The sequence below is a fragment of the Panthera uncia genome, unplaced genomic scaffold (genome assembly GCF_023721935.1).
Source record: "Panthera uncia isolate 11264 unplaced genomic scaffold, Puncia_PCG_1.0 HiC_scaffold_1520, whole genome shotgun sequence".
Classification (NCBI taxonomy): Eukaryota; Metazoa; Chordata; class Mammalia; order Carnivora; family Felidae; genus Panthera; species Panthera uncia.
This window is the reverse complement of record NW_026058163.1, coordinates 1-10,375: the sequence shown is the minus strand read 5'-3', so window position 1 is coordinate 10,375 and position 10,375 is coordinate 1. Positions and strand designations below refer to the sequence as shown.

The window sequence follows — 10,375 nt, the reverse complement described above, 5'->3', positions numbered from 1 at the left end:
TAACAGTGATAGTTGCACACTTCAAACAGGTGGATTTGGGGGTTCGTAAATTATAGCTCAGTAAAGATGTTGTACTTCCAAATTATAGGAACCAAATCATCCCATTTGTTTCTCAAACGTGTGCCCGGGAGCCCTTACTGTTTGGGTAGCAGTAGGCTAGATGCTGGTTACTTAGGATGGAGAGATGATGTGCAAGCTTGCTTCCGTCTATAACGGGGTCTTGGTGCTAAAACGGTTATATATGTAGACAGTGATTTAAAACCCCGGACTCAGGGGTTAAAGCGATCCACATTGGAATCCACTGGTTTATCTTGAGACTGTTTGACCTTGGGCTCGTTTCTCTTTCCTAGATCTGTCACATGGGAACGATAATCAGCACTTTTCTCAGGTGGGAAGCGCCTGCTAGGAGCTACAGCAGTTATGGCCCCTGGTGGTGGTGGGAAGTGTACTATTGTCCCATTTCACAGCTGCGGGCGCAAAAGGGTCAGAATCAAAAACCCAGGTCGTCCCCGCCTGAGTCAGGGTCTCGGTTTCCCGGCCGGCAGGGAAGAGTCCGCAGACACCGGCTGGTCTTGTGTTCACCTGGAGCGCCTGCGTGCCGCGCGCCCCCGCCGGGAGGATCGCGCGCCCGGCCCCGGTGGGCGCGCACGCGTGTCCCGGCGGTTGCCTAGCAACCGGCCAGGCGAGGCGGCCGCGCGGGCATGGAGACGCCCGGCGGGACCGTGAGCGCCGCGGTCCGGGAGCACCTGAGGCAGTTGTGTCTTCGCGACTTCCCGTGCGGCACCGGCAGCTGGGTGCGGGCGCCGGCGGGGGCGGCCGGAGGAGGGACGCGGGGATCTGCGGCGCCGAGGGGCCCGGGCCGCCGGCACAGGCTTTGGCGGATCCGGAGAAGCCTGAGGGGAGGTTTGGATCTGGGCGTTTAGGGAGCGTCCTGAGCTGGGGTGGGGGCTGGGACGCCGCAGGGGCCGATGGGAGAGCTCTCCCCCCCCCCCCACTCTCCCCCACCCCGCGGGCCTGACCCGCAGAGGAGGGCGGGACCCCGCCTAGACCTGAGCCCGGCGGGCTGACCGGGGAGGGGGAGGGGGGTAGGGCTTCTCTGTTAGAAACACCAGGCTCCCTTTGAGTTGGAAAGTTTTTGCCTGGGCCCAGAGCTTCTCAACCCTCAGGTGCCCCAGGGCGCAGAAGGCGTGGTCCTGAGCAGGCCCGGTTCTGCTGCCTCCAGAGGCCGGTGGGTCTGGGGGAGAAGCGGCTCCCTCCCTCCTCTCCTGGCTCCTTGTCTCTGAGGCCGGAAACACTTCCCTTCTAAAGCTTCTCCCTGGGGTGCAAGTCGTGGCTCTTGCCGGCCGGAGCGGGTGCGTCTGCCCGCACCCCACCCCCATCAGCTAGTGCTCCTGGTGGGGATGAGGAGCAGGCCATTGAGAACCTGCAGCCCCCAGGATGTGCCCTGGAATATCTTGAGGGTCTGGAATGTTCCCCTCCTGCTTGCTGGGAAGCTGAGGCCCGCCACACTGGTAGGGGCTAAGGGGAGGTCTGTGTGCCCATTTTCAGAGAGGAGAAAACCAAGGCACCGATCAAGGAACTAATGGATTTGTCTCCTCAACAAACACTGTTGAGTGTCTACTGTGCAAGGCGCTGTTGGGTTTCACCGATGTCTCCAGGAGTTCTCCTGGGGGAAGGGCTGGGAGAAAGTCAGCTCTGGGACCCGACCTTTCCCCGTCCGCTGTGGCCTCTAAATTCTGAATTCACCTTTTCAGCCACGGTACTTCTTCCTCGAAAGCCATTCCTTGGTTAATACATCCCCCAGATTGCCTTTTGCGCCTCTAGCTTTTAGTACATAAATCCTTCTTAACTGTTAGGTTGCTTTCACCTGCTTCTTCAGGGTTCCCAGCTCGAGTAAATTCCTAAAGGCAGGAATGCAGTTCTTTGTAGTTCTATCCATGGCTGATGATCAGTCGGAGGTATTGATTACTCACTGCTTAAACTTCTAAACTCTTGATCCCTGACGGTCCTATCTTACCATCTACTCTTTTGGGGGAGTCTCGAATCCTTGAGAGGGCTGAGTCACGAGTAGCGAACTTCTCCACCTCCACCGCTGCAGAATAAGTCACGTTTTCTTCCTCGAACTTGGCGAACATGGAGGGAGCTGATCCCCAGAGACGAGGAGGCCGTGAGCCCCGGGGAGGAGACGGTGGAGGCCCTGTTGGGCCTGGTCCGCAGCCCCCACTCCCCCTGGGCTCTGCTGGAGGGCTCCAGTGCAGAGGACCGTTTTCTGAGAGAACTGGCCATCCAGAATCCCCTGATGCTCAAGGACACCTTCTTCTACTCCTACTTCAGGTCCCTACGAGTGGTGGACAAGCAGGTGAGTGCCAGAAGTTGATGTCAAGGAGGCCATGCCCCTTAAAGAGCTTAGTGGTGAGACCTAGGTGGTGAGTAGAAGGAAGGATGCGGAGGTAGCTCGGGCCTAATTAACTTCACCAGCGCCTCCACCTGCCAGGGCCAGCTGCTCCTTTTTTTCGTGTCTTTTTCCCCCCCCCCCCCCCCCCCCGCCCCCCGGGGAATCCAGGTGTGTTTTCTACAGCTGACTTCTGACTTGGGGCTCCTGGGTCCTCGGAGAGACCTTTGAAGTGTCTGTGTCGGTTTTACTTAATTTAAACTGTGGGGGCCCGGGGTTGGGGAGGGTTGGCATGGTACTGTATTAATTTCTGTTACTGAGAAGCCTTCTTTGCCTCTACCGATAACAGAGCCCCAATCTGCAAACTCAGCCTCCCTACATTGGCTTCCCCTTTCCCAGAGAAACTGTGGATCTACACAGTACCAGGTGGGAGGGGCGGGAACAACTCCTGTCAGTTTTCCTGGGACTTTCGGGCATCAGCGCTGAAAGTGTCCCGGGAACGCCTCGATCCTGGGCACACTGGCACAGTCGCCAGGAAGGGCCCTGATGCCTTTGAGGCCACAGAGAACTGAAGGTTCACAGATAGGCCTCTGAACTTCCGGTCTGATCCTGCGGTGTGTAAACTCGTGATTCCTTAAGGCCTCAGGGGTAGACAGCACAGAACATGGGATCCCTGCCCTTGGGAGCACACAGTCCCAACTGGGGACACGGGACACTGGGCTGGTAGCTGTACAGCGCCTCGGGGGAGTGAGGCGGGGGCTGAGAGGTCACTGCGGAGGCGGAGCCCTGGGATCCTGGTGGAATGTGCAGGAGAGGCTGTAAGAGGGTCGGTAGGGGAGACGAAAGGGGTTGGTGTGTTCGAGGTGACTCCCTCAGGAGGCAAGTGGCCTCCTGTCGGTGGCCTCCCGTGGACCCTGTTTCTGCTCCAAAGCTGCCTCACCCGCAAGAGCGCTCAACTTCCTTTCCTTCCCTTCCAGGTGAGCTTGGTGGATAAAGACCTCCTGAAATTTCTAAATCTTGAAGAGTTGGTACTGAGTGCTAATCAAATCCAGGAGATCGAGGCTGTCAACCTGCCCCCAACTCTCAAGGTAAAAGAGCTCAGACTCCATTTAGGGTCTTCGAGTTGGCTCTGCCCAGAGGCCCTGCCCCTGCCCTCCCCACAGAAGGTTTGGCCAGTGTGGCTGGATGCCAAGGACCGGCCCCAGGCTTTGGAGAGGGAGGCCAGGTTCCGAAAAAGTAGAATCTCCATAGGACCCTGCCGTTCCGTGTCTGGGTGTACGCCCCAGAGAAGTGAAGGCAGGGACTGAGATTCTTGCTGGCCCGTGTTCACGGCAGCACTCCTCACGACAGCTGAAAGGTGGAGACAACCCAGATGTCCAGCAGCCGAGAAAGGGCAAACAAAATGTGGTCCCTCCACGTGGTGGGATATTCTTCAGTCATAAACAGGAACGATTCGTGCTGGGACATGGACGAACCTTGAACACGTGATGCTGAGAACAAGAGTCCCGACACGAGAGGTCACATGTTAGCTGATTCCGCTTGCGTGAAATATCTAGAAGAGGCAATTCCACGGAGACAGGGAGTAGATTAGAGGTTACTGGGGCAGGGGTGAGGGCGATGTGGAGTTGTTGCTTAATGGGGTACAGTCTGTCTGGGGTGATGAAAAATTTCAGAAGTAGGTAGCGGTGACAGCTGCACTACAATGTGAGTGAACTTAATGCCACTGAATTGTACACTTAAAAGTAGGTAAAATGGGGGCGCCTGGGTGGCTCAGTCGTTTGAGCCTCCTGACTCTTGATCTCAGCTCAGGTCATGATCCCAGGGTTGAGGGATCTAGCCCCGTGTTGGGCTCCATGCTGAACTTGGAGCCTGCTGAAGATTCTCTCCCTCTCTCTCTCTCTCTCTCCCTTTCTCCCTCTCTCTCTATCCCTCCCCCCACCCCCTCCCCTGCTCATGTGCACAGTCTCTAAAATAAAAAAATAAAGAAAAAAGAAAAATAGGTAACATGACAAATTATGTATATTTTGCCACCATAAAAATAATCATTTAAAAAGAAACCAGGAGCACCAGAATGGCTCAGTCAGTTAAACGTCCAACTCTTGATTTTGTCTCAGGTCATGATCTCACGGTCATGAGATCAAGCCCCCCATCAGGCTGTGCGCTAAGCGTGGAGCCTGCTCGAGATTGTCTCTCCCTCTCTCTCTGCCCCTCCCGAGGTCATGCACAGGTCATGCTCTCTAAATAAATAAATAAATAAATAAATAAATAAATAAATAAATGCTATTCCAGGCTTAAGTTTTTATTTTTATTTATTTTGAGATAGAGAATGAGCAGGGGAGGGGCAGAGAGAGAGGGAAACAGAATCCCAAGTGGGCTCTGTGCTGTCAGTGCAGAGCCCGATGCGGGGCTTGAACTCACAAACTGTGAGATCATGGCCTCAGCTGAAACCGAGTTGGATGCTTAGCTGACTGAGCCACCCAGGTTCCCCCAAGTGCTCTCCATTTTAAATTAAATGTGGAAATTAGTAGATGTAGTGGCAAAAGGGACTCAGAAATATGGCTCAGTGCCAGGCTTCGGAAGAACCCAGGTGAGACCTTGGAGCAGAAGTGCAAGAATGCTCTGTTCTCCTCAAGTCCATCCCTTACTCCAGCCAGGGGCCCTTTAGCTTTCCCAGTGACAGGTTGCTGTGGGTTGAGCAATTGCCAAAATGCTATGTTACCCCCCGTCCTGTGCCAAATTTTAAAGTTTTCTTCACAAAAGGAAAAGGAAGTTTCCAACACCTGCTATAGAAATATTATTCCATATTAAACAAAAATTAATGTTCATTTATTTTTGAGAGAGACCGCACAAGAGGGGGAGGGGCAGAGAAAGAGGGAGACACAGAATCCAAAGCAGGCTCCAGGCTCTGAGCGGTCAGCACAGAGCCCCACGCGGGGCTGGAACTCAGTAACCGTGAGATCATGACCTGAGCTGAAGTCGGACGCTCAACGGACCCAGCCACCAGGTGCCCCTTTTTTCCCCTATTTTAAAATGAGTCCGGATGGACACCGGGTGGCCTGGCTTGAATGCTTCGCAGTCCTCCCCGTTTCTCAGGGAGGAGGGAGGGAGGAGGAGGGACAGCGGGAGGGAGGGAGAAGGGAAGGAAGGATGGAGGGACTGGGGCTCACAGGCACCATTCTTTCTGCCTCTCTCAGGTGCTGGAGCTCTATGGCAACGAGATCCGCAGCATGGAGTGTCTGTGCGCTGCCCCGCCCCCGCGACTCCAGCACTTGGGGTTGGGTCACAACAAGCTTCTGGGCCCCCTGGAAAGTCTCTATGTCACCTCCAACCACTGGTAACTCCAGAGTCCCAGACAGAGAGAGAGAGAGAGAAAGAGAGAGAGAGAAGGGCTTAGTGTTAGGTTTGGATGATTGCACCCTGGTACCTTGATGGACTCTGCTTTGCTCTCTTTTCTTTCTTTTTTTTTTTTTTTCTTGTCTTCCCTTCCCTTCCCTTTCCTCCCCTTCCCTTTTTAGCTTTGCTCTTTTATTTTCTTTTTTAACTTTGCTCTTTTCTATAATAACTGCTGGTTGGCTGCCAGCTCCAGTCCTAGGATTTATTTCTCTAACTAAATAAGCAAACATTTCCACCGAAGCCCAGGGAAGGATTACAAATAGCAGGAAGCAAAAGCAAACCTTTTGCTATGATGCTTTTAGAGCAGGGTTTCTTGACTTGGGCACTGCCAGCACTGGAGTGGGAACCTGTCGGTGGTGGGGCTGTCTTGCGCACACAGGAAGTTGAGCGGCACCCCTGGCCTCCACCCACTAGATGCCAGTAGCACCCCTGCCCCAGTTGTAACCACCAAAGTGTTTGTAGATAGTGCCCAGTGCGTGCCGTGCAAAATCGCCCCCAGCTGCCCTACAGACCACTCCTGCCGTGACTTGTCTCCTTGGGGAGTGAGCGGTGGGAGACAAGACCCTGGGTCTGAGGACTCTGCGGGGACCCGAGGCGACCTGTGAAAGGCCGTCAGAGGAAGCTTTCGGGGTGTGCTGTGAGGATTCCCAGGGTTTCAGCGTCCTGGGCAGCCATGGGCTTAGGTTCACAGCCCGGAAGGGGCAGAGGACGTAGGCCAGCATCACTTCCCTGCTTTTCTAGGTAACCTGGAGAACGATCTCAGGTGGCCCAACTGTACGTGCTCTTGGAACGTGCCCGACTCTGGCCATAGTTTCCTTCTTCCTCCTCTCTCTCCCACTCTTGCCAAGCTCTCTCTACACAGTCTTGGCCGCGTGTGCTTCTGCACCTCTTTCTTCCAGTGACGGCGGCTGCCGGGAGGGAGGCGTACATGTTAGACTTCTGTGATGGCTGATTTCAGACCGTGGACAGGGTACCGGGTGTTCTGATTTTTTTAATTTGGAAAACATACTTATTCTAAACATAGGTAACCTGCTTAATGCCAAGTGTGGCTTTCATAAAAACATGTATGTGAAACCTTTGATTTTCACTGCTTTGAAATTAAACGGAGGGCCCCCTTTTCGTGGACCGATTTTGCTGATGTGTTCTCAGTCTTCTTGAAGAAGGCTGACACGGGATACGGTCCGTGTGCTGGTCCCCATGAAATGTTCTCGGGTATTTCCCGTTGACTGGCTAGCCAACATCACGGGCGGGACAGGCTGCCAAAGGAGAGCAGAAGGGGGGGGACGTGGCTGAGCTCGGCCAGCTGGAGGCCCGGGGTACAGCAAAGTGCTGATGAGGCGCCCCTCGAGCTTCTCTCGCGGCTGCTCTCAGAGCTGAAACCAGTTTGCTTTCTAGTGTTCGCATCGGGGAACCACCCCTGCCCCCTGTGCGGCCCTCTTCTCCAGACTGGCATGCAGGGTGCCTCCTTTGTCCTCACTGGCATGTTCGTCACTCATGTGCCCCGAGAAAGGAATCACGTGGCTTCCTGTGACCATGAGCCAGCCGGGCTTTGGAGGGCATCCTCCGGCTTCTAACCCCCTCAAGTTTCAGGCACCCTCATCCCAGATCCCCATATCCACCTCCCTCTCTTACCCCTACTCACCGCCCCTCCCCATGAGGCTTCCATCCGTCTTCCTTGCCAGTCTGTCCGTCTTTGTTGAGAACCTTCTAGTGGCACAACACTGTGTCAGGATCTGTGGGAGGGACCAAGAAGAAAAGACCGGTGTAAATGGAAGTCAGTGGAGGCGGGATGTGACGAGGGCCATCTCTGTGTCGCAGCGAGGATGGCAGTGTCGTGGGGGGGGGGGGGGGGTAGAACCAAGAAGCGCTTCCCAACAGGGTGGCTAACTTGAGTCAAGGGCGCCTGACTTGGGAGTCGAGGGTGGGCGGAAATTCCTAACCTGCCCTCAGCACAGGCCTTCTGTCTGTTCTGGATGCGGGGTGCCGGCGGGTGTTGAGCAGGGCAGGCCGGGCACACGTCCCCATCCCTTCGCTCACCCTGCCTCTGGACCCCCGGATGGTCCTGCTTCCCTTCTAGGCCCAACCTCGTCTCTCTGGACCTGAGCTTCAACGACCTGACGGACCTGCAGGGCATGATGGCCAGCCTCAGCACCCTCAGCCGCCTGAGGCTGCTGGTGCTTCAGGGGAACCCGCTGGCCCTGCTGCCCTACTACCGAGGCTTCACCATTGACAGCCTGTCCCAGCTCTGCGTGCTGGACGACATCACCGTGTCTCCCAGCGAGAAGCATCAGTTCCGGGGGCTCGGCCGCAGTGGGGGTGAGGGAGCTGATGTGCCCAGTGGGGAGGGGCCGGCATCTGACACCTCGAGCCTCTGCTGCCACCATCGAACTAGTGGCCTGTCCCTGCAGCTCCCCAGTTGACCCACACCCTAATCAGGCGTAGCTCACCTTCTCGGTCCGAGTTCTGTCCCAGACTTTTGATTCCTGTGATTGGGATTTGGGGACAGAAGCAGTAAGGAGGCAAACAGGAAACATTCTTTAAATCAACTTCTTTACTTTTGTGGCGGTTTGAGATCACCCCCTTGTGGCCCATGCCACAAGCTGCATCAGAGGTTGCTCAAGGTCAAGATGGTGATAATAGCTACGCCTACTGTGAGCCAGGCTCCTACTGTGAGCCAGGCTCGTGCTAAGATAACATGTACTCTTCATCTGTAACCATCCTGTAAAGCAGCTACTACCGTTCCCATTATACAGACCCAGAAAACAAGGCTTAAGGGGGGTGTCTTAGCAAAAAGGGACTTACCCCCAAACCGCTGTTGGAACTTGGCCGAACTGGGATTTGAACCCAAGTCTGCAAACTCTGAGGCTCCCCACTGAGTGGAGAGAAGGCAAGAATCCGGCTCCCCTGCCGTCCCCCTCACTCCTACCCATTCTCCCTTGCAGACCTCTTGGCACGTCAGGCACAGCTCGTGGTGACCATTGGAAATGTCAAGGGGGTTCAGGACACCTCTGTCTTAGACCCGGAACCAGGGCCCCAAGGCCCTTTTATCACTTACAGCTATTATGTGACCTACGATTTTGTAGAAGAGGAAGAAGGAGAAGAAAGTGAATATGGTGGTGTCCTGGCAGAGGTGTGTGATCCGGGGGCTCTTGCCCCCCTCCCCCCCCGGAACTGGGGGTGGGGGGGGGAGGGAGGGCTGGGCTGCACTGGGGTCCGCAGGGTGTCCTGCGCAGGCCGAACAGCTTCTCAGCTTCTTGGGGCCCAGGAAACCCCTTCACAGGGAGCTTTCTGATTCACACCCTCCTCCGAGAAGGGAAGAGGCTCGTTCAGCCCCTTTCTCGAACCTCCTTTCTTTCACCTCCTTCCTTTGCCCTTGAATATGAGCCAACGGCCTCACAAGGAAACAGCGTTTACAACCAGGTTGGTTGCTCCCCGGGCATACTTCTCCCCTACTGCATCACCCTTCCCTTCGGAAGCAGACCTCAGGGTGTCATTCGGCCAGGAGCAACGGAGGTCACCCCAGCTTCTGCAGAAATTGTTACTCTTCTTACCCCTAAGGCAGTTCTCTGAGAAGGGGCATTAAAAAAACCTTCCTGCCCCAGTCTGTGTGTTCGCTGGCTCCGCAAGTTCACCGTGGCGCGGACACCTGTTCCCGCGGACACCCGTTCACGCACACGCGCGCTGCGCGCCCTGAGAACCCTGAACACCGCGGCCGGGCGGGGGTGTGGTCTCTCCCGCAGATCGTCATGCCCTCGCCCAGCGCCGAACAGCTGTCCGAGGACATTCCGGAGGACGTTCCCGAAGAGGTCTTCGAAGAGCACGAGGACTCTGCGGAGTCCGGGCTGTCCGCCCAGTCGGAAGAGCGCGAGGATTCGCTCGTGTCGGGCGGGTCGGCGCCCTTGCCCGGGGTGGCCGACTCCGCGGAAGAGCTGGCCGAGCTGCGGCCGCGAAGAGACCCCCGGCTCTGCCCCTCCCCAGGGTGAGGACGGAGACCCTGCCCTGCGGGAGCCCCTTCCTCGTCCAACAGCAGGGCACCCCCCCCCCACCCTGCCCGCCGCCCCCGGGCCGCGCGGGACGGGCCCGAGGCCGCGCTCCCGGCTGTGCGGGTGCGGCCGCGTCGGTGTCCGGCACTCCGAGCCCCACCCCCCGCGCTTCCTTCCCTCCGCCCGGCAGGGCTGCATCGCCTTTCCGCCGCCAGGAGTCCCGCCGCCAGGTGTCGCGCACGCGGGCATTTCTTAGTCACCCGAGAGGACAGCACTTTCCGTTTTAGCCCTCAGAGTTGAGAATCTTTTCAGTTTAACTTCTTGATACGTGGAACGTATCCTGGCGTCCGACCCCTGGTGTGGATCTTGCAGCCTGAGCAGCAGGCTCTTCCTTACCCTCCTGAGGCCCCTCTGGCCTCACAGCCCCCACAGGTGTTGTCTTATCTGATGAAGAACCTTTTGATGAAGAATTTTTAGGGTCACTTCTCATTAGATATTGAAGCTCTATTAACTGATTTTTGTAACTAATTTCAAAACATTGAGCCTGATTTGGGTTTATTTAATAATAATAATAATAATAATTGCTATTATTATGCCAACATGGGCT

The 10,375-nt window shown here is 56.0% G+C and overlaps 1 protein-coding gene across 1 annotated transcript; it reads left to right on the top strand.

The window, feature by feature from the left end:
• Positions 1 to 687: 687 nt before the first annotated feature.
• Positions 688 to 9,764, top strand: LOC125917139 (leucine-rich repeat-containing protein 43-like; the record flags this gene model as incomplete). Its single annotated transcript, XM_049623404.1, has 7 exons — positions 688 to 794; positions 2,099 to 2,359; positions 3,370 to 3,480; positions 5,587 to 5,726; positions 7,863 to 8,101; positions 8,728 to 8,915; positions 9,526 to 9,764. Coding segments are annotated over exons 1-7 (1,271 nt in total), but the record flags the coding sequence as incomplete, so codon positions are not given.
• Between the last annotated feature and the right edge of the window lie 611 nt (positions 9,765 to 10,375).